At 34.0% G+C, this 24147-nt stretch overlaps 4 protein-coding genes across 4 annotated transcripts; 2 read left to right on the top strand and 2 right to left on the bottom strand.

Moving 5' to 3' along the window:
* The first annotated feature begins 99 nt into the window (after positions 1-99).
* Positions 100-4485, top strand: LOC142551504 (QWRF motif-containing protein 2-like). The gene is made up of 6 exons (XM_075660778.1): positions 100-1647; positions 2379-2498; positions 2940-3056; positions 3153-3242; positions 3462-3572; positions 4086-4485. The coding sequence occupies exons 1-6, from the start codon at positions 343-345 to the stop codon at positions 4149-4151; spliced, it is 1809 nt and encodes a 602-aa protein (XP_075516893.1). The 5' UTR covers positions 100-342; the 3' UTR covers positions 4152-4485.
* A 2186-nt stretch (positions 4486-6671) lies between these two features.
* On the bottom strand, positions 6672-7846 carry LOC142551503 (zinc finger protein ZAT10-like). Its single transcript, XM_075660776.1, has one exon. It carries the CDS (start codon positions 7497-7499, stop codon positions 6729-6731), a length of 771 nt encoding a protein of 256 aa, XP_075516891.1. The 5' UTR covers positions 7500-7846; the 3' UTR covers positions 6672-6728.
* An 11974-nt stretch (positions 7847-19820) lies between these two features.
* LOC142550906 (uncharacterized) lies at positions 19821-21401 on the top strand. The gene is made up of 5 exons (XM_075659947.1): positions 19821-20412; positions 20515-20765; positions 20864-20929; positions 21009-21074; positions 21233-21401. Exons 1-5 carry the CDS (start codon positions 19866-19868, stop codon positions 21329-21331), a joined length of 1029 nt encoding a protein of 342 aa, XP_075516062.1. The 5' UTR covers positions 19821-19865; the 3' UTR covers positions 21332-21401.
* Positions 21402-22530: 1129 nt separating this feature from the next.
* On the bottom strand, positions 22531-23846 carry LOC142551502 (putative strigolactone esterase DAD2). Its single transcript, XM_075660775.1, has 2 exons — positions 23368-23846; positions 22531-23113 (listed from the first exon to the last, which is right to left on the bottom strand). The coding sequence occupies exons 1-2, from the start codon at positions 23736-23738 to the stop codon at positions 22684-22686; spliced, it is 801 nt and encodes a 266-aa protein (XP_075516890.1). The 5' UTR covers positions 23739-23846; the 3' UTR covers positions 22531-22683.
* Between the last annotated feature and the right edge of the window lie 301 nt (positions 23847-24147).

Genomic DNA, 24147 nt, shown 5'->3' with positions numbered 1-24147 from the left:
CTTGCAATGTACAAATACGAAAGCTTGATGTACAATATTAAATTCGATTTCGTGATTTCTTTGATTAGAATATATTAAATATTATAATAAATTTTTTACCTCCCCACAGTACACGACAGTTATGCTCCAAATCTTGCTCCCACGCTCCAGTAGCCGGATTTCGTAACGGTCACATTCCCGGATCTCTCTTCTCTCTCTCTCTCTCCAAAACCACTCGTATATCCTACTCTACTTTCTCTCTTTACTCAACCCTCTCACACTTGCTTCCTGCACCAGAATCAGCTGGATTTGGGTTGAAACTAGGGTTCGGAAGGGGTGTGAAATTCTCCCGGACGATGTGTAATGGTTACTGCCGTGACATCGAATCCTAAGCTGCGCCTGCGTTCCTCGCAGAACGAGAAGCGGCCGCCGTTGCTTCCCACGGATTCCGACAATGCGTCGACGCGTCGTCCCAAAGGACGCGAAGTTAGCTCCCGCTACCTGTCTCTCTCGATTTCGTCTTCGAACTCTTCCAATTCCTCGAACACGACTTCTTCATCCAACACCTCGGGAGGATCATGGTCTTCCTTGATTTCTTCGAAGAGGTCGCAGTCTCCCATGGTCAGCCGCAAAGCTGCGGTCGCAACGCCGAAGAGCTCCTTTAAGGACAGGGCGTTGTCTGAGGAGAGGCGGCGACCGGTGGTTGCGGCAGCGACCACACCGTCTAATGCGGAGAGAATGTTAATGACGTCTAGGCGTAGCTTATCGGTGTCGTTTCAGGGTGAGTCGTATTCATTGCCTATGAGTAAGGTGAAGCCGCCTCCGACCTCGTTGGGAACCACCGCCGGTATGAGGAAAGGTACTCCGGACCGGAGGAAAGCGGGAGTCACACCTGTCAGAGATGGACGAGAGAGGGACATAGAGAATTCGAGGCAAAGTGAAAAGCCGAAGCAGCTATGGCCTGGTAGATTACGTGAGGAGAATTCGAGTTTTCTGAGGCGGAATTTAGATTACGGTTCTGAGAGAGCGAAGTTGAGCGAATCGGGGGCTAGTTTCAAGGAATTGAGAAAATCTGTGGCTGATCCATTGAATTCAGATTCTGAGAGTGTCTCATCGGAGAGTAAGGCTAGTGGGAATAGGATTCGTGTGAGAGGAGAGCCGCGTGGGATTGTTGTCCCAGCAAATTTTTGGCAAGAGGCAAATATGTCGTGCCATGAAGTACAAGATCCTGCAGCACCTGTAACAAATAATGCTTTGAATAGAACAGCTGGTTCCTCAAAAGTAACCGTTGCAAAGAAATTTCTAAATGATAGTCCCGTATCATCCCCTCGGGGCATTTTTGCAGGTAAGGGATTGTCTCCTCTTCGAGAGGGGTCAAGGGCGGCATCACCAATCAAGGGCTCGGGATCATCAACTGGTACTCTACTGAGAGGTTTGGGTAGTCCTACAAGATGTAGAAGTGGAATGGGTAACTTAGTGAATGATGACAAACCCTGCACTACACCATATATGTTGAACTCTGCTGCTGATCTCGGGAGAGGGAAGTCTGGGAAGAATCGAATTGCTGGTGCGCAGGAGCTGAGACTACTGTATAATCGTCAGTTACAGTGGCGATTAGCAAATGCAAGGCTAGAGAACACCCTGTTAGTACAAAAACGTACGGCAGAGGTACCCATTTGTCCCCAAATTTTTTGACTTCTGATTATGATTGAGTTACTAATGTAACAAATTAGTGATCAATTAGTCTGATGAAAGAAGCCAAAGTCTTTTATACAGCCTCTTTGATAAGAAATCATCTACGTTTCTTCAATTTCCAGTGTTTTCCTTCAATTGTATACATATGTCTAGTATTAAATGTCAAATATTGCCTCTATATTTGACCATATTAAATGAAAGATGGAAATTTTGTTGAAGGGAATCATAGTAATATTTTGTGAAATGCAAACTATGAAATGAATTTTTTTTAACTTAATAGTCCTGCTCGATGTCAATTTGGATTGAAGCAAATGAGGTGTACACATTAGGTGATTTAAAAAGTTACGGGTTTCTGACATGCTGGTCGGTGAGCTGTGGTTTCAAGTTGATTTGAAGTGTCTCTCAGGTTAAATTTTGCTATGAATAACATTTTTGCACTTAGAAATAGTTGTCATTTAACTTTATTCTTGATGATTGTTGTTGGTGCCACAAGTTCATGAAGCGCTCTGTCTGCAAACATGTGACCTTTTAGTTGAATGATATATAGTCTCACACAATTAACTGATGATTAACTTTACAAGCATAATCCCATTTACCTAACACAAGATCTTGTACGTTTTTATTTGTTACTTGTTGGTTTCTTTTATTAGATTATGAAAAAAACTTGTTTTCACTTGTATCCTTTTTTTTTTTTACTTCCCCAGAGAAACCTTTACAATGCTTGGGTGAGTAACTCAAAATTGCGGCACTCTGTTAAGTCCAAGAGAATTGAGCTACTATTGTTGAGGCATAATCTGAAGATTTATTCTATCTTTAAGGAACAGGTCAAACTTTTTTCTTTCCTGTAACTTTGTTCCAGTACTACTTTTTCAGTTGGTTGATTTTAGAACGTGTATTTGCTATTCAGATTCTTTTTGGAGAGTCGTATTCTGTGGGAAAATCGTTTTTTAACATCTTGCCCTTTCTATGAATTCTGAGAACCACAATTTTTGAGATCTAAGTTAAAATGTTCATCACATTTGCAAATTAGTTTCCATGAGATGCTTTTTTGGAGTAAAATTTATATTTTGATCATGTTGAAAAGATCATCTTTCAGTCCTTTCATTGTTTTGAAATGCCTCCGCGTGTGTATTCTTTTTATCTTAGGATAAGTATTCAAGAGTTGTGGCTTGCCAGTACCTCACGTGCATTTGCACATGAATAGATACGAGATTAGTTGACTTCCCAGGACAATGTTTTCACATTCATGAATTTGTTAATGACAGGAGCCACATTTGAAGAACTGGTGTCTGTTCGATAGAGATTACCTGAATTCATTGTCTGGTGCTACAGTTGCGTTGGAAGCTAGCACTATCCTTCTACCTGTTGTTGATGGAGCGAGGGTGTGTTGTTTTTTCCCTATGAGTAACTATAAATTTGGTGCCTTGGGCAAATTTATCGTAATAGAACTTTGCGGTTGTTATTTTCAACATGTTCAGGCAGATGTTCAGAAGGTGCGAGAAGCTATCGCTTCAGCTGTTGACCTTGTGCAAGCAATGGTGTCTTCGATACAGCCTTCACTATCACAAGTAATTTATTTATTTTGAAACAATACAATTAGAGTAACTTTGCAGCCTTATGTATTGCTAAGGCTTCTTTTGAAGGTTATTAACATGTCTCCAAATTATTTTCGTAATTTGTTGTGGGTACCTTCAGTAATTTGTGATGGCAGTGTTTTGCCTTTAAAGTTTGTGTACTGTATTATCTGGAAACGCCTTTTCACTGGAAACAACCTTTTGCATCCACAGGTGGAGCAGATGAACTCAATGGTGTCGGAACTTTCTAACCTAAGCGCAAGGGAACACAATTTGCTCCAGGAATGCAAAGAATTTTTCTCAATGACCTTCATACCCTTGCAGGTGAACAAAAATTCCCTTCCACTTGAACAATCAACACAAAATCAATTTTCAGATCAAGTCTCAGTTTACTCATCATAAACTTAATTTCATTGTATGCGTTTCTATTCTTGCCATTTCGTGTGGTTTACTTGTGACACTTCTTGGGAAATACACCAGATATTCTTAGCTCATTGGGTTCATCATAGGTCTTCCACAAAGAAAGGAAAAGGAGTCCGTCTGACTTATTTTTTTCGAATAAATTTGATGGTGAACCGACCCCATTTTGGCCTGCAGTTGCAGCATATGCCGACAGAGGGAAAATTGGGCCGGTTCTCCATAAAAAAATTATTCGAAAAAAATAAGTCTGGGTCAGACTCTGGTGAGCTGATCGGTAGATTCTGAATTGTTACTTTTTTAAATTAATTTTCGCCACCTACTAAGTTTTATGGGAAAATAAAATATTTTCCTGGATTTGTTATATACTGCAATCGAAAGAAAAGTGTTATTGCATTTTAACACGAGTTATCATACCAGGTGATGCATTGTCACCTAAAGACCCATATATTACAAGTTCAACATTTACCTAGTCGACAAGCTTGACAAGTAAAGTATGTGAAGATTGACCTCTTTTTAATTGCTCACACGAAGCGCTAACTCAAGAGATCACCACCAACAAGTATGGTAAACTGTTGTCTTTCGTTAAAGATTGCTCGAGACTGCCTGTTTTCTTCATGATTAGTAGAAATTTGCAGCTCCCCGATACGTTTTTTTTTTGTGGGGGAAAAATTGGGAGGCCAATTTCTTGAGCAGTCCTTTAGATTGTATATATACTTATAAATGTTTCTAGTTTAAATTTCTGTCATACAGTTATTCTAAAGTAGCCACTTACTTGAATGCCATATATGATATGATCAAACATAGTAAGCAGTATAATCGACGCGTTTGATTCAAACTTTACAATAATTGAAGTTAAAAATAAATATGATATTCTTAGTTTTCAATTTATCAGTCCATCTCATGAGTCAAGCAGTGCATGATTGGACTACCAAATAATTGCATAATGGTACATAAAATTTACATGATATTCTGATACTTGAAGCGATCCAATAAAAATGATTTATACGTGGTATGTTTCATCTTATATAGCCTAGACGGTTGTTGTATAACAATTGATTGCCCATCAGTTACTCTCAGGTCAAATGAATATTTTGGAGTACTTTAGAAAGTTGCATCTATCGTGCGATGCCAGTGCGTGAAACCCATGTGTCCTGTTTTCGGATCTCTTTACTTCGTTCTATTTATTCCATCGCGATTATGGATGGATTTTATTTAATACAATGTAGCTGTAATAATGCGCCATTTGTTTTGATAAACATTTTGTAATGGTTAAACAATAATTATAAAAATGACCCTACGGAATGGTGGAAGGATGCAAGTGTGACACATGCATGCATTTAAGCAGGAAGTGGGATATGCTATTATTCAACCGCTAACATTATTTTTATTTTAATAAATTATGAGGAAGCAGAACAGAGTCAACCATTTGTCCCAGCCCAATTTTTGGTGTCTAACCCCATGTCCACATCTATCTATATATATATATATATATATATAGAGTAGGTTGTACTAGAGATGACAACTTTCTCCACGAGTTCGGAGTCCTGCGGGGAAAACCCGAAACAGAGATGAGGATCTCCGATTTTTTCGGGTTTGAGTTCAGGTTCGAGGATTTTTTTAAATCCCCGATGTAATTCGGGACGTGTATGAGATTACTATCCTTATCCCCGAATCCGCCGCGAAAATAATATTAATAATAAAATAATATTATTATTAATATAATAATAATTTTAATTTTTAAAATATTAATAATATTGATATTAATATTAATATTATCCCTAATAATAATAGATAATAATAAGTTTTAGCTTAAAAAAATTTTCGAATCCATCATCGTCTTGTCATATTAATATTTTTGAAATGGTGATGGAGGCGGGATAAGAAGTTGATCCTCGAAATTTCGGGTTTGAGGAAAGCAGGGGGGATCGGGGCGGGTATGAGGATGAGGATGGAATTCGGGGACGGAAATAGAGATGGCAAACCCGTCTCTGTCCCGACCCATTATCATCCCTAAGTTGTACCTGTTTGAATGAGTTAGTAAGGACTATTGATATCATAAGCCCATATACCAGTGAGTCAATTTTCACATATCACACACTGGTTTTCCAAGTAATTCATTTTAAATTCTATCATAATTTGCTATTTTCCTTTCCATTGATACAGTACATTGAATTTCCAAGCAATTCATTCTAAAATTCTATCATAATTTTCTGTTTGCATTTCTATTTCGGATCACTCATTCAAACTTTGATTTTATTTATTTAGTACACATTCTATCTATTTAAAAGAAGAGCTTCTTTTGCATGATTTTTACTAGTTCTGAACAATTGTATACCTATTTCTTTATTTTATTTTATCTAATTTGATTATTTATTTACATTGAATATTTTAATTTTCGTGCAGTAATTACTAACATAATTAGATATTTTTCAACGGATCATGAAATGTCGTAAATAAATTATAAGATAAAAAAATTATGATTTTATCCTGTAAATTGATTCGAAAATTTTTTATTTTGGATATTATTTGTTTGAAATCACTAAATCTAACAAAATTGATTATTTGACAACGATGTACTTTTAAATATTGAGAAAGAATCAATATCAATATTAGTTGGATTTAGTGCTTCGCAAAAAAAAAAAACTAAGGCAAAAAAAAAAAAATTTAGGTTGCATAGATAAGATCCAAACAACCCATTATTGGATAATAAATTATTAAATGATCAACATGATCGCTGAACGGGATTTATTTCATCCTACTTATGTGGGTATTGCTCCCATGATAGGATGGATGGTCAAGATTTGCCCATACATATATAAGACCCACTTTTTTTTGTGAAATTGTATGTGTGGCAAGATTTTACCCATTGAAATGAAGTGAGAGTAGTGCCCACATAGATAGGATCTCATTAACCGAGCAAAACACTTAAAATGATGAATATTATAATTACCGTATATGACAATCCTATGTCCACTAATAAATTTCCACTAGCCATTTTTAAAAAATAATAATAATAAAAACAATGAATTTCCAATATTAATTTCCGAATTTTGATTTTGTTCAAAAGATTTCTAATTTTGTCGCCAGCGAGAGACGCGATTTCTTGGCAGGGTGTGGGCTTTCGACCTCCTCTTCGATGCCGGAGCCAAATCCCGGCCAGAAGTTCGGCAAAGCCGGCAGGTTCAAGTCGAAGTCTCTGTGTGAACCGGTAGATCCCACACCCTCCGAAGACGTCACCGCGCTGTTCCCTGCACCAACGTTGCCTTCGTAGTGGCGGCGTTTGTGGCCTCCCAAGGCCTGCCCTGTGGGAAAGCGTCTGTGACAGATGGAGCACTCGTGGGTCTTCCCGCTTCCCATGGCACCGCTCAGTGCTGTAGCAGACGTAGTGGATGTTGTGAGTGCGGAGTTGGAGGTAGTAGAGTGCTCATCGCCGCCGCTAAGCTTGCGGTGGCTGGCCTTGTGTCCACCCAAAGCTTGGTAGGATCCAAACGCCTTGTTACAAACAGAACACTTGTAGAGTAACTTAGCCGAGTCCACCGCAACTGGAGGCGGTGGTGTTCTGGTCCGAGTTCGTGAATTCTTATCCATCATCACCAGTGGGGCAGATGTAGAAGCCACCGACGTGGAGGCGCCGCCGCCGCCGCGAGCGAGCATGATAAGACAAAGAGCCAAGTACTCTTCCTCAGTGGGTTCCTCAGTTTCAACGCTACGTGGACGCTTGGATCGCTTGCCTTTCGTCCATGAATCAAGATACATTAAACTGGCATTATCATTCTCGTATAGAAACGATGGCGTAGGAGTAGTCGGCGAGTTCAAAGCTTCAAGAGCCATGTTTACAACTGAACACAAGTGATCGAGAACAAGAAGAAAGTGAAACGATATATGTTTTAATTCTTGTTAATAGAGAATGGATCGATGGATAAACTGAGCGTGAAGTATTGGGTTTTTATACAAGGAAGAAGAGTAGCAGCGGTGGAAAGGACAGAGGAAGCTGCGTGACAAGTGTGAGGAAAAAGAAGAGGTCCACTCATGACTCAACTTCGCAGCCAAAGTGTAAGACTCCACAACACGTTTGAGTATATTCATTTTCTAGTTGGAGGCCAAGTGGGTTAGTTGTGTGGGAGCAAGTAAAGTACTCGGCGGGGTGGGTGAGCATCGGACTCAGTCCAAGTCAAACCTTCTACACGGCTGTCGCAATCGCAATATAGCTAGCTAATACAATTCCAATTCTATCTTGTATTCTGTGTGTTTTCATTTACTGTAGGGTAGATTTAATCATTCATTCAAAAAAATTTATCCGAATCTAGCTCATTGCCTAACTTTTTACTATTGAAAAGTGAGGAGTAAATCAAGTCGGCTATGGATTGTTGCTGTACTTGTTGTATTCATGAACCTACACCAACTGTCTGGATGATTTGAACTAATATCTTTGATTAATCCAATTTGGACAGCATAAATAATACAGCTAATTGAAGGTTTAATATTCAAATAATTATTCAATAAATTAAAGTTGTCTCAAATTCTTCTGCTCCCAGGTCAAGTTAAGTTATTTGCCTTTTTCGAATTGGCAAAAAATTTGAGAAACATAATAATCAAAATAAACACAAAAAACTCCATTCTTTGAAGTAGTAAAAGTTTAAATATATATAAGTTCTATTTTTGCTTAATATCAATCAATTTTGCGATTTGGATTAAATCAAGCACGAATTATTCTGTCTCAGTAAATTATAAGACGAACAAATTAATCCTTAAGAAATCAGAATTATAAAGGTAGTTTTTGTTTTTACTTTTTGAAATGAAGATTACAAATTAAGAGCACCTAAACTTGGAAAAAATTTCAAAAGTTGATCTCTTCACTCGTCCACTTCTGTATAATAAATGCAGGTAATTTTCGATTTTGATTCTCAAATCTGACTTCTTGCAATTTGACTTTGACTTTTGAATTCGTACCATCCTAAAGTTTCACACAACTTCTCAGATTCCCCTTCATTTTTTTTTAGGAAACTTCCAATTTTTAAAAAAGTTATTTCTTTTTGCTCCAACAAATCCTTAGAGCATTCATATAACACCCACCAACTCATCAAAAAACGTGAGGTTCACTGTCACATACTAATTATAACAACATATTTCTTTTACCCACATTACTTTTAACATTCAAACTCATTATTTATGGGTCTCATAGTCCACTCAATCATCTTAAAATTTTTTCATATTAATAAATAATATTAATTTTTTAAAAAAATATTTAAAATAATAAATAAAAAATAAAATATATACAACGGTTTACAAATGAAAAAAAAATTTTAAAAACTTTTTTTTAAAAAAAAATCAATGGAAATTCAAAATTTAAAAATTTAAAAACAAAATTAAAATAATTCAAAACACGAACGGACCGCATGTCAGCGACAGTTTATGGAAAACGGTCGCAAAGTAGCGACCGTTGCTTTGCGACCGTTGCGAAAAACCATCACTAATAGCGACGGTTGGTTTTTCGCAACCCGTCGCTAATTGTCCAATTTTTTTTAAAAAATAAACTGACAGAGAGGCGTTCAATTGTCCTCTCTCTCCTGTGCTCACAATGGAGAGGTAGCACCCATTTAACACCCCATTGTGGGTGTCCTTATGTGTGGATCGGATTTCGAGAAATATATAGAAATAATAATAATTATTATTATTATTACATATGGATATAAATTTTTCGATATTACCTCGTATCCAGATCTCTTTTATTTTATGAAAAGTTCATATCACCTCACCCAAAAAACGACTACATAAAAAGTAACCCAAATTATAGTTTTATCATTGAGTACATCTTCTTACGTTTCATTTGCGATTTCGGGCCTATCTTCTGTCCGGAGCTGTTTTTCAGTTCTGTTCTTACTAGGAAGGGAAGACCGGCCGGTCTCACAACTTCTTCCACCACAAGAAGATCATCTATTTTTAGTGATTATCGAAGTATTTTTCAAAATTATATCATTCTCTACGTTAGATGATAATAATAAAATGGAAAAATAAATTTAAAGTACATAGAATTATAACTAATTAGTTTAATTGAGTTGGCAGTCGAATCGAAAACCATCTCCAAAAAATAAGTACTTTTGTTAATTCCCAAAAAATACAGAGTAGGTTTTTTATGAGACGGTCTCACGAATCTTTATCTGTGAGACGGGTCAACCCTACCGATATTCACAATAAAAAGTACTGCTCTTAGTATAAAAAGTAATATTTTTTCATAGATGACTCAAATAAGAGATCCGTCTCACAAAATACGATCCATGAGACCGTCTCATACAAGTTTTTGCCCAAAATACATGCCGATAAAAAGTTTTAAATCCTCATTCAAAATTTTAATTGAGTAGGTCTCTTGTGAGACGGTCTCATGAATCTTTATATGTGAGACGAGTCAACTCTACCGATATTCACAATAATAAAGTAATAATCTTAGCATAAAAAGTAATACTTTTTCATGGATGACCCAAATAAGATATATATCTTACAAAAAACGATCCGTGAGACCGTCTCACACAAGTTTTTGCAATTTTAATTTATTCTCAATTGGACTTTGATGTCTTATGAGTTTCAATTAGATCAATATTCTGATAAGATCTGTTTTAAGATTAATGTTTTTAAAATTTTGTCAAAGAGCATACTACTACGAAAAACAACTTTGTAAATGAAAATTTCATAATTTTTTTTAAGCAGCTGAAAATAAAAACTTAGGTCATTTTCAATTATAAAGTTTTAAAGTTGCGTTTGGGCCAAGTCCGTACCTTTGAGTAGTCTGCCCAATTTTTATATTTGATGGGAATCGTTGTCACTGGTCAATGGACCGCTTGTGCATTTCTAATTAGAAGGGACATGCAAATTGGACAAGGAGTGTAACTAATCGATTTACAAATTTATTTTCTTGTCGTATTAATGTATATAACATAACTTTTACAAGAAAATTGTGAGAAAAAAAAATTTGGTGAAACTAAAATTATTTGAAAAATAATATTCCTCAAATAAATTTAGAAGGGTTAGTTTTAAAAAAAAGTTCGCGTTTATCATCTGTAAAAAAATATTTTAAAATATAAAAATCTTAATAAAATTAACGATTAAGAAATTTATGCGTAAAATAAACAAACTTTTTACTAATATTGGTGTTTGAGTGACAAATAGGTATTTCCTTAAATATACGTCTTTCGTCCTCATTCCCATTTTTTGTATCAACCCTCATACCGGTGTCTATCTCCATACTCGTCAGATATTCTACTTTCATCTCCATCTTCATACTTATCAGAGGATCTGTATTCATATCATACTCAAATATATTGTTACCACATATAATTGCATTTTTCGAATTTGAATGATTTTGATAAAACTATGCTTATTTGCCAAATTTTTAACAGAATAGTAAGAAAAATATTAAAGATATAAAATAGCAAACTAAACATCATATAAGAAATAAAAAATATTATAAATAATTTATTCCAACACCATCATCCTACAAAATTAACATTAGATTTATACTAATAATTTTTTTTTTCTATCCAACTACCATCATTCAACAAAATCAAATTAGAATTTGTATTTTTAATATAAATAAATACATAAACATATATATATACACACACACATACACACACATCTAATTGGAATTTGGATTGGATATGAGTACGACGTCGCTACATACACCACCACCCACATACCCAATTACTTTTTTATTTAATTTGGTAAAAAAATTCTTCCACACCCTCCTCCATTCGGGTAGTATAACAGACTCTCCGTCGAGTTCGGAGCAAATTGCCATCTCTATAAAAATATAGTAACTGATATAGTGTTAACTAATAATAAATAAGTTTAACACAAAAATTCATATTCGATCCAACTTATGAAAAAAATATTATTTTTACTTTTCACTAATGATATGGATCAGATCAATCCATCTTACGAATATTGATCTATCATACCGTATCACATAAGATTTACCTTAAGTTTAATCATCACAACTCTAAAATCCTCATTACTTCAAAAACCGAGACAAAAAATTATGATATTTATGATCTAATGGATCACTTTAAAATAGGATGGATATTCTTTTCTTCCTATTGTATTCACATAAGGTCTGCTGCTGTAAAACAGACATTATCATCTCAACATTCACATGAAAACATAAAAGCCATTTTGTAGCATACATCAATTGTAATCACATAAGGTCTGCTGCTGTAAAACAGAGGTTTTGCTGAACATTTTGAATTTAAGGAGTTCAAGTGACACATGTAAACGTATTCTGCTTGTTATTCTGACTTGTTTTATGCTTTTAAACTTTTGGCATAAGCTTGCGTTTTATTTTTTGTCATGTTAATGGATCAGCGTCCTTACATCACACGATTCTCTTCGTCCTTATATCCTATCTGACAATCATCCATTCTTTTCTTGTATAGTCAGACTTCTGAGGTTATGCATATGAATGAACTATAGCAGGAGTCATGGGGTAACCTGTAGACATTTTCCATGCTTTTTTCTTCGTTTTTAATGTGTTGTAAAAAAGACTTGTGGAAAAATTGCAAAAATTAAATGTTATTTGTTTTTTGAGGAATCTATACTAGTGTTATTGAAAATTCTTCGTTAATACCTAAACTTTCTATGTTTTTTTTTTATTGCAGATCGTGTTGGTGCCCGTGTGGTTGAGTGTGCTTGTGTTATAGAATTGCCAGAATTGAAGGTATGAAACCTGGCACCAGATCAATGTACTTCATAGATGTTAATAAAGGGTTTATAATATCGAGATACTAAATTGGAAGATAAGGATAACATTATTAATTTTAGAATAGCTTTCTTGTGAGACGGTCTCACGAATTTTTATCTGTGAGACGGGTCGACCCTACCGATATTCACAATAAAAAGTAATACTCTTAGCATAAAAATTAATACTTTTTCATAGATGACCCAAATAAGAGATCCGTCTCACAGAATACGACCCGTGAGACCGTCTAACACAAGTTTTTGCCTTAATTTTAACTCCAATTATCATAGAACCGGAGGCAAATGCCGGATGAAATAGGGTGTAGAGTCTTATCCTTTGCACTAAACAGTGTCATATCTCTGCATATTTTTAGATATGTTAAATGTAACGACCATGAACTATCACGATCTTGGGCTCTCTCGGGGGCTTTTTCCAGTCTTGGGTTCTCATTGAGACCTTTTTTCTCACGGGCTTTCCTATGCGCTATTACTCACATGACTTTCCACACCAGATTGGTGGAGTGATACCTCCCCCCAAGTCTCGAACCCATGACCTCCTGGCATAAGTACATAGTTCAAAGAGACTTGATACCAATTGAGCTACTGGCCCCCGAGGAGTCATGATCGGGATAACCAATAGTCGTTGCATTAAACTTTTAGTGAATCTTGTTTTTTCTTTTTCACTTTCTAAAATACCACTCACTTAAATATTTGTATGAAACTTATATTAACATATATCTTAAAATGGTTATCTATTTCATAAAATACTCCTTACCCTTCACATTGATATAAAACATTAAATTTTGGTATTTAACAATGCTGAATATTATAATATACATAATTTAGAATTACGCAAAACATGTGTTTTATTACCAGTCTTTGTTACGTGCCAATGGGCCATCACATGCTAAAGCCAGACTTCTTTTGTTGTTCGTTCCTATACCACATTGTCTTATAAGAAAGGTTTTATCTTCAAAAAATATGGGTTTAAGGAACTAAATTTGTTAATAAATCCTCGTGAATCTCATTTCTATACTATTAGTAAAATTGGGGGAAACATTTGTCCTCATCGTAGAAATATCGACAGAACATGTCACCTTGCCCATCCTTGAAGATTTGTATATTTGCATATTTACATCGGAGCAGTATATGTGGAGAAAAGTGAGCACAAATATAATCAACACTACTTCGGTCAATTTTGGGAGATATGATCCTTTGGAAAGTTTTCTAGAATATGTGTGTGAGTAAAGACATAAGAACTCTGCAAAGACTCGTCTTGATACAGTGAGACAGTTGTCGACTCCAGGGCATTACAGTTTGCATCAGAACCGACCTCTCTTAGTACGACGTGGTTTGCTTCGAGACAAATGTTTGTTCCATCAATGGTCCAATATTTAATGTTTTTGTAGAAGAGAATTCTTAGCTGGAGTCTTTAACTTACTGAAAATTTGCACCGCTAGACAAGGTTTTAGAAAAAAAACGTAGCACATTATGGTGTGCATTGGGTAAATCTTCGGGATAACGTATTAACCTGCAAACCACGCTAATCAGGTAAACCGTATTAGGCAAACCAACGGTTGCACTCGTATGAGAAAGTGTTAGTATGAGGAATCAAATTTTTGTATATTGATTAATCGCTCAATACTCCACCATATTTGAAAATTATATGTAGAAGTTAAGAAAAACTTGAGATAAGGTTTTGCAAATACTACTTTAGTACAAGTTCAAGTGCATTTGATATAATTTTGTCAACTTTGATTCACACAAATAATGCAATCTTCAAGATTTAAAGTTTCCTAAAGTTATAAAATATCATTATAATATCTTACCATAAATTAATATAGTTGAATTTTACTTAATTTCTCTCAAAAGTTGACATATACGAAATTTTTAAGTACACCATATATATAAATTTCGTATATGTCTACTTTATACATATGTGTGTGTGTGTGTGTGTGTGTGTATATATATATATACACTTTAATTTATTCTTTTTTTCCGAGAGTTGAAACTTCTATTTGTCGGCAACCAACTTCATGAAATTAAAAAAAGAATACAACCATATGGATACAATCTAATATAATAAAATTAAGAATGAAGTCTATACATGAATTTTAAAACGAAAACAAAATAATGAATAGTTCAAAGGAATAAAATTCAACTCTTAAAACATATAAAAAAAGTCGCCCTATATTTTAAACTTATTCTCTTGTTTAATTTAATACTTGTATCATTTGTACCAAAGTAGAGATAATATATATCAAGGATGGATGAATTATGTGGCAATATTAAATAACCCATTAAAATAAAAATAAAAAAACGAAGTGAAATAAGCCTCATTAAATTTTTTAGATATGGAAAAATCACATTTTTGTTTCTTAATATTTTTCTGGTAATCTATATTTTCAAATTTCAGTTTTAGTTCGCTATCTTTGTTTTTTTAGCAATTTTAGTCGTTTTTTTCGACGTGATGTTGAAGTGGTGTTGACATGTGTAATATCTTATCAGTATTTTCGATGTAAAAAGACTAAAATGTCAAAAAAAATCGAAATATACATAATTAAAACTGAAATTTTAAAATATATATAAATAACCAAAATCGTAAATAGAAAATTAAACATGAACGAATATGTAGAATTTGTATTTGTGTTATGATGCATGCATCCTAATGAAGAAACAGAACATAATTCAGATAATTTACAGAAAATTATCATGCACAATATCCCATTAATTAATCATTTTTAGAATCACGATCTCAAAACTTGTATAAAAATATTCTCTAATTTAAGAGAAATTTAAATAATTTTAATTTCAGTCAACGTACACATTATATATAAATATCGTACGTACGTTTTCTGATAATAATTCTTTAATCGCTGATATTTGACTTGTGAATTATTCCTCCAGTTAGTCCGAGTGATGTTATAAAGGTCAAACCTTGAGCACTTTTATACAATTAATTATAAGTACTAACTTATTGCAGTAAATATTGTTATTTTCCTTCGCTTCAAAATGATTTTGCTTATCTTGAATGCTCGTGTAACTTAATTGAATGTCGATGTAAGAAAAGTTAAATTTGTATTTCAAATTCAAAAGTTTTAAATTTATTTTAATTGAGGTGAAATATTTGTCCATGTTATGGGAGCAATCGAAACGTAAAGTTTGTACTGTTGTATAATTTAAAATATTAAAGTTACACTGTTATCGTCAAATATAGTTTTTGGTAAAACAACAAACGCGTGAGACCCGTGAGACCCGAATTTTTTTAAAATAAAAAATTAATCTTTTTTCTCACACAACTGAATTATGAAACAGACAAGCTTCTAAATACAATATTGTGTAAAATTAATTAATGTATTCGTCCACACTTAATAATAACAAACAAAGTATTTTCACAACATAAAGAATTACATAAAAAAAGTTACTAGCTTTCCAAAAAAATCTTGACATCCCCAAAAATAAGCCATAACATAACTTAAATAGATCAATATAAAATCAGCGAGTATGCAATATTTCAGACATATTATTCGGGATCATCTTCCTCTTCATAAAAATTGGTGGGACAAGTTGGTAAACTATTTGAAGAATTAACTATAAAATTAAAGAAAGAAAGTATATTGAAAAAATAGAACTGTAATTTCAAACCGTAAAAAAAATATAATTTAAAGAGAGAAAGTACATTAAAAAAATTAAAATGAAAGTACAATAACAAAACAAAACTGTGATTTATTTACCTTTCATATAACCTCATAACCATCTTCGTGAGCACATCAATGCCTCCCAAGTCGTTGGATTAAGTATACTAAGATGAAGACCAACTATTATAGTATTTTTCCATTATTTCTAAAAGCAGATTTAAATGCAACAGCTGACATAGCAATAGCTAAAACCGTTATGATTGAGGTTGACTACTAAAAAATGAAAATTAATAAAAGTAAAATCCTAGAGTATTTATATTATAAGACTCATGACCCGCCCCATATCCGGACGGGTCTGAAAAATTGGACTGAGACCTTCCCCATGACCCATTTAGTATCCCCAAACCCGTCCATACACGCGAGTCCATTGCGGGTCTGGATAAAACTCGAACCCACTGACATCCATAAATTTTACTCATAAGATTGGATAAAAACAGTTACAATTTATTATTTTAAGAAAGGTCAAAATGAAGTCATTATAAAATGTTTATGATTAATTAAGACATGATTGTTTAGAGATTGTTGACTCATCTTGATATTATCATGTTATAAATGTCATTGTTTCTATTTAATATTAATCAAACTTTAATCATCCCCAAATAAAATATAATTATACCAGCGACTGCTTTTAATTTTAAATTTAGCTCAATTTGATACATATGACTTTTTCAAAAAATAATTTTCTCCCATGTTTTAATATTGGATAGTAAATATTAATCCTTACATTTTATTTTATTTTCCCTTTTTGCGACCCCCTTAATCAATTCTAAAGAATAGATTTTGCATTAGAATAGACAATTAACACTCAAAACTAGTACTTGATAAAATGTTAGAAACTTAGTTGATAAATTAAAGGTTTGTTAGAGAAAAAATTTACTCTAAACAATATATATATGACAAAGGAAAATTTTAAATTATGTAAATAATTATTATAATTCAGTACGGAATTTATAATATAATATAAAAAAATCTTAGCTATGAAGTAATACGTACGTGGCATTGTTGTCATGAATTTGAGTTGGGATGTGTGGTTTGGTAGGGCGATTACTCAAGATTAGCTGTCATTCTCCCCCTCTAAATTACTTGTTTCGTGCGCGCGCCCATATATATATATATATATATATATATATAATAGTTTTGTTATCTATTTATTAGGGTAATTAATGATGTGATACTCATATATTAGATGTTATTAAATATATCTAAATTATATATTTAATATGTAAGTGTCATTTCATTGGTTGACACGGGAGTGAGCGATAATTGAGCACCATGTCAAAAACTATATATATATAATAATAATAATAATAATAATAATAATAATATCACAAAAACTCACACCGTCTCAAAAAACAATTTTGTAAGACAAATACATAATCTAACTAAATTCATAAAAAATATTATTTTTCTGTCAAAAATATCAATTTTTTCTGTAGATATAGAGCTGGTCGACAATCTCACATGCATCAATTCGTGAGATATTCTCACCATAGACCTACTTATATATATTAGGAAAAAAGACGTAGGATGCACATTGAAAAAAGTTGCTTTAGTAAAAAATAATTAATCAAGTGAATAAATGTCACATCTATTTTTTATTTATCTAGTTTCAACGTTAATATGACAACGTTAAAATATTTGTTTTTTTCCATTTTATGCTGAATTATTTAAATGACTGTATTAAATTTAGAAAATTATATTGTAAACTATTCATTCCAATTATTTTTAACAGTCGTGCTTATAATTAGTTCCACGTTCTGCCAATTCTCAACTACTTTATTTTTCTTTTTATCCCAAATCCTCAATTTCACCAAATCACACAGTCGTGTTAATCTACAGAGTTAATAAATTAAATTATGAAATCATTTAAAGTCACCATTATACATTAGACCTTATACAGATGTAATTAGGTCGATTAGCCTTTTATTATTATTAAATTAAATAATATTTTACGAAATGCTAGTGTTATGCTCTGGGCTGGAATATTTAACAAAATAATCTTTGTTTGATAATGTATTCGAAATATAACTTTCTTGATTTTTAACTTTTGTTTTATATTTATTTTTCTTATACATTTGAATGTCATTTTTCAATTATTTTTTTTAAAGAAATGTTACAATTCAAAAAAATTATTTGATCAATATCATTTTCAAACTATTCCGTCAAGTATGACTTCGCAAGGATACTTTGTAGCAATTATTTCATATTTATCGTCGCTTTACGAGATTAGGATACTAAATTTGGTAATTATGATGAGATTATAAGGATAGACTTATTATAATGAACTTAAAATATATTTAATGTTAATTAATTACTGAGATAAAATTTAAATAAATTTATCATTTTTATCGAAGTGAGATGGAAAAAGACAATTTAGTCATGTATTATTAGATGTATAATTTTTTTGTAAATCCAACGTTGTTTGAGCCAGTAAAAAAAATCAAGGGGGTTTTTTTTGGGTCATTATAATAAATGCATGTACTTAATTTAGTACCATTAATTAGTTATTCTTGTTGGGTAATCGATTTTCTCGTGTCTAAATCGTAGTAGAAGTTTAAAATTTTATTTTGACATTCAATAAATTTTTTGGGGCAAAAACTTGTATTAGACAGTCTCACGGGTCGTATTTTGTGAGACAAATCTTTTATTTGGGTCATCCATGAAAAATTATTACTTTTTATGTTAAGAGTATTACTTTTTATTGTGAATATCGGTATGGTTGACCCATCTCACAGTAAGACTATCTCACAAGAGACCTACTCTTTCTTTGGACACTCGTATGATTTAAAATTAAATAAACATTCATAAGATGTTTAGTAAATATACCTTTAGTGAATATTTACTTGACACCAACTCCGATATTCACACTCCGGCTAGAGATTTCATGCACTATTAGTTTGTTAGATCACATAGGATATTCATACACGTTGGTGAGCGTCGAATTTCCGACTACAATGCACTAGCTCCTATATATGCCGCAATTGCACTCCACCTGGCCTCCTTGTGACCCTCGCGGAATCGGTAAACGAGTCAAAGCACAATCCTAGTATGCAGAGCCTTAGCATTTGTCCCGGGTTGGAAGGACTAATCATGTACAATCATAAACCACGTATTTTTCCTCTCGATGAATGATAACTATTTGGAAAGTTTGAGGGAGGGTAGTTCGGTACAATCATCGTATGATTACCTATCTGCATGATCGGACATCTCTATGCCTTTACCATGAAATATGGTACACAACATCACAGATGCTAGTCTCAAGTTCAAGCGGCATTTATCCTTATTTTTAGGCTGCTGAATCGACTAGAAACTAATTTAGAATATACAGTGTTTACAAATGAGTTTCAAAATCATTTTTATTAAAGTATAATCAAGAACTTTATCTATGTTGATTACATGAGTATATAGATAAAGCAAAATAAAGCTATAAAAAGTTAAATTATATTAAAATAAAAATTGTTTGTTACAATTGAGTCAATAAATTCTCTAACCAACCGTTTTATATGACATCTACCCTAATAATTCTGTTTTTCAACAAAATTAGACTAATGACATCAATTATACAAATTAGGACCAAACTATCATATTGAAAATAATTTATCAGAAATAAATCAATAAAAAAATAAAGTCAAATCCATCCTGTCATTTTTTTATTTTCTCCCATTGCCACTATAAATTTGTAGCTGAATCAGTGGTCTTTCCAAGCCTTCACCGACTGCAAGAAATATTTATTCAAGAAAAGCAGATTCCATAAAACTTGTTCTAGCTAAGAATGGAGTCATTTGGAGCTTTTCTTGATTCTGAGTCTTTGCTTCATTCAAATTACAGCGACTTTTTCTCCAATCATGTTCAAATCCCATCAAGCTTTCTGGTTGAAAATAAGGCTCAAATGGATGGTAGTATATTTTTCGCATCTGACCCTGATTTTAGTTGTGTTCCACAAGAAAATGGCAACTGCAGCGAATTTGACGGTGCCTTTTTACTCGATCATGGCTATGGAAATTTCGATGCTAACGGTGTTGATTTTCTTCATGATGAATCCGTCCCATTTTATCCCGCGGATTGCGAAAACGGTAACTTAACGGTGCCGGTTTTTTCTGATGCAATGATGGAGGAGATTCTCCAATTGAGTAATGCAGGAAAAATCCAGGCTATGGTATCCGGCGATCCTTACGAAGAAATGCAGCTCAAGAGGAAATATGAAACAACAAGAATTCAGACTGATCAGTGTAAGGGGTACGAAATCCAATCGCCTGAGGATAAATCTGATGATAATTCATCCCAAAGTCCTAAGAAGAAATCTCGGGTTTCAAAAGACGTGAGTATGAGAAAGATAAACTTCTCTTTTCCAACAATGATCAAATTATATTTCTTGTTCCATACACCTGATTCCATGGATTAATTGCGATTCTTGATAACGATACAGCAAAACAAGAGGAATACTCGCTCGAAAAAGAACAAGAAACTCGTCCCAATCAGCAATGATACCGAAGAAGAGAACATTGCTGCTTTAACAAATGGACAAAATTCAAGCAGTTCCAGCTCTGAGTATGATCACTCTAATGCTTCTCAAGATCACGACGCAGCATCGAACTCGGAACTGAAAAACTCAAAAGGGAAAGCGAGAGCTAACCGAGGGTCGGCAACTGATCCTCAAAGCCTTTATGCTAGGGTAAAGACTCAAAAAAAAACTTTCAAGATTTTATGTTCTAGTTAAATTTGTTAAGAAAAGTACACTAATTTTTCATACTCTCTTTTTGTGATTTTCAGAAAAGAAGAGAAAGAATTAATGAGAGATTGAGGATCTTGCAAAATCTTGTCCCAAATGGAACAAAGGTAAAATATTATCTTAAACAAGTAAACAACCAACATTTGATATGATCATCGGTCTGATTTTTCCATGGGGTTGCATTAGGTCGATATTAGCACAATGCTCGAAGGGGCCGTTCACTACGTGAAATTTTTGCAACTTCAAATCAAGGTATAAATTTTTAGACCGAATGACTCGAAAATTTAGTATTCTGCACATGTTCGATCATTCCGAAAATTCAGATCTTCACACACAAAATTCTTCGATTTGCTCTGATCATATGACAAGGTTGTGAAATGAAAACTAAGTCAATGTGTTTATGTTTGCAGTTGCTAAGCTCGGATGATCTATGGATGTATGCTCCAATTGCTTACAATGGAATGAACATCGGCCTCTTTGACAACATTTCTCCAAATCTATGGTCTTAATCATAATTGAAGGCCTTTCGCTGCTAATCTTTTGCTCAAATTCAAAGCAAAATGCTGACTTGTAACCGAATGAGGCGATTCGAATTTCGATTTTGAGGATTAATCTCTTGTTTTTTGTATATAAACAACATAATACATATCTGAAAAATAAAATTATTTGGTTCGCATAATTGACGAAATTTCTGTGCTATACCATTTATAATTAATTCTGGGCTGATTGATTGTATATCGATCTTGGTAGATTTTCTAGAGGCTGGATTTTGGTAGCCTGAATTAATAAGTTTGGATTTGGATCAAGAGAATAATTAATCTAACTTAAATATTTGACCCATAATATAGGTACTGTCGCAATATAAAGTAGGTCTCTTGTGAGACGGTCTCACGAATCTTTATCTGTGAGACGGATCAATCATACTGATATTCACAATAAAAATTAATACTTTTAGCATAAAAAGTAATATTTTTTAATGAATGACCAAAATAAGATATATTTATCACAAAATACGACCCGTGAGATCGTCTCACATAAATTTTTGTCCCCAATATATTGTTATAGATTTGGATTGAAATATCAGGCAGGTGTGATATACTAATAATTAGTGTGTGGAGTACATACGTTACATTATATGTGCATATAATATAAACATTATGTATGAACAATCGATCTCTTCCAACTTCGGAATAACATTCTATTAGTGACGCATATTATCGTATTAGATATGTTATATTTTAAATAGACAAATGTACACTTACTTTTTTTCCTTTCTATTACATGAAAATCGCATTTACTATTTTTTAGTACGCAATAGGTAAACTTCAGGACTAACACAATAGTTGACAAATCAATTTAGTCAGATAAATCATACTGGATAAGTTCTGTGTGACAAGCTTGTCTCATAAAATGTTGGTAGGAGAAGTCGAATTTCTGATCATTGATCAAATGTTCACCTACTACATCACGTTAGACACCTTGAGAGAACAATATACATTTTCTTTAATTGCTGAAGACGAAAATATAATCTACGAGCCATTAATTACTTAGTCTTTATATCAAATTTTTAGTATTTTTTTTTCTCTTTTTAATCGATATATTTTCCTTCAAACTATTCTGATTGTCGAGGTAGTTAAAATTTTTAAACAAAACAGAGGAAATGGGTCCTTCCCAATCCATTTGACAAAAAAAAGCAGAAGACAAAACGTGCATATCATCACGTGATAATCACGTGATATTCCTTATCTCTCCAAAAAGAAAACAAAAATAACAGAACAAGAGAAATCCATTATAATACTGTCTACTTATCCGCCACGTGTCATAATTTTATTCCCCCACTCCCCCAAAGTTTATTAATTAATTATCTAGGCAGCACCTGCCGGAGCACTTGCGCCAGCAGATTAGGGGCGGAGAGATGGGGGAGGTGGCCCTCAATATTCAGCGGATGAACGGTGGTCCGACCCCCCAGGTGATCCTTCATGTAGTACGCCACCGTCTCCGGGACCGATACGTCTTTCGCCGTCTGGATTATGGAGCACGGCACCTTCATCAGTCCTAGTACTCCTCGGAAGTCGCTGTTGAACACTACCCGTGAGACGAACAGTGTTATGTCCGGCCGCATGTTGAACAGCGTGCGGCTGAACTCGCGGACAGCCACCGGCACGTCCGCCCCCACCGATAGCGGAGCGAACCCGTTGACCCACGCCTCATAGTTCGACTCCATGGCGGAGAATACCTTCTCGATCTCGCCTTGCTCGAATCCTCCGTTGTAGTCTTTATCGTTCAAGAACCTGGAAATCGATTCCCGTTTTAGGGTAAAAATCACTATTCATCATTAGTAACTACGAATCAAAATCAATCAATTTGGTCGAACAGTACTTGCTGATTATGTTTTGACTAAATTGTGATTATATATGGCGAAACTAATCCAGTTTATTTGGATTTGGGAATAGATTCGAAATCAATCAAAGCCAACAGTGAAATAGTTAGATTCCAGGTTGGCCCAACTTTCGGCTTTGGAATTTGCATTGATCAAAGTGCGTACCTAGGGGAGGCTCCGATGAGAATCAGCTTGATGAACAGCTCAGGCCGGCGAATGGCAGCGAGAATCCCGATCATGCCGGAGACCGAGTGGCCAACATAGGTGCAGCGCTGCACGCCGATGGAATCAAGGATATGGATTAAGTCGTCAACGTAGGCATCCAAAGTGGTGTACCGACGGAAATCGAAGTAATCGGGGTTGACGCTGCCGGCGCACACCAAGTCATACAGAACCACGCGGTGGTCCCGCACAAGGAACGGCAGAATGCGCTGCCACGCCGACTGATCGGTGCCGAATCCGTGAGCCAGCACCAAAATATTCTCGCCGGAACCAACTACTCGCACGTTCAAGGCCTCCAACAAACTGTGCCCCATTTCTTTTTTCTTCGAAGAAAATGGAATAACAAGAAATCAGATCATGTTTGAGGGAGTTTCTTGTAATAATTGTACAATGTTTTAGGTCGTCTTGATGTTTTGGTGCGTGCCTATTTATATTCATCATTTTTACTTCTTTTAATTTCCCAGATAATAACATTTTATTTCTAAGTTTTTTGGACAAATTTAATCTATAATTTATGTGAAATTTTTTGATATATTTTGATAGAGATGGCTTTGGATTTTCGGATCCATTTTCATCCACTATGTACCACATAAATTTCTGAAAGGGAATGAGGAAAGAGAGCCCTTTTCATTCTATGATTTGAGCCAATACAAGAAAAAAATCCAATCATGAATTTTTCATCTAAAAAGAGGGATTCAGAAAATTGATCATATATATATATAA

Source organism: Primulina tabacum, chromosome 7 (genome assembly GCF_025594145.1).
Source record: "Primulina tabacum isolate GXHZ01 chromosome 7, ASM2559414v2, whole genome shotgun sequence".
Taxonomy (NCBI): Eukaryota; Viridiplantae; Streptophyta; class Magnoliopsida; order Lamiales; family Gesneriaceae; genus Primulina; species Primulina tabacum.
The sequence above is the reverse complement of the archived record's forward strand: the minus strand, read 5'-3'. Positions and strand labels throughout refer to the sequence as shown.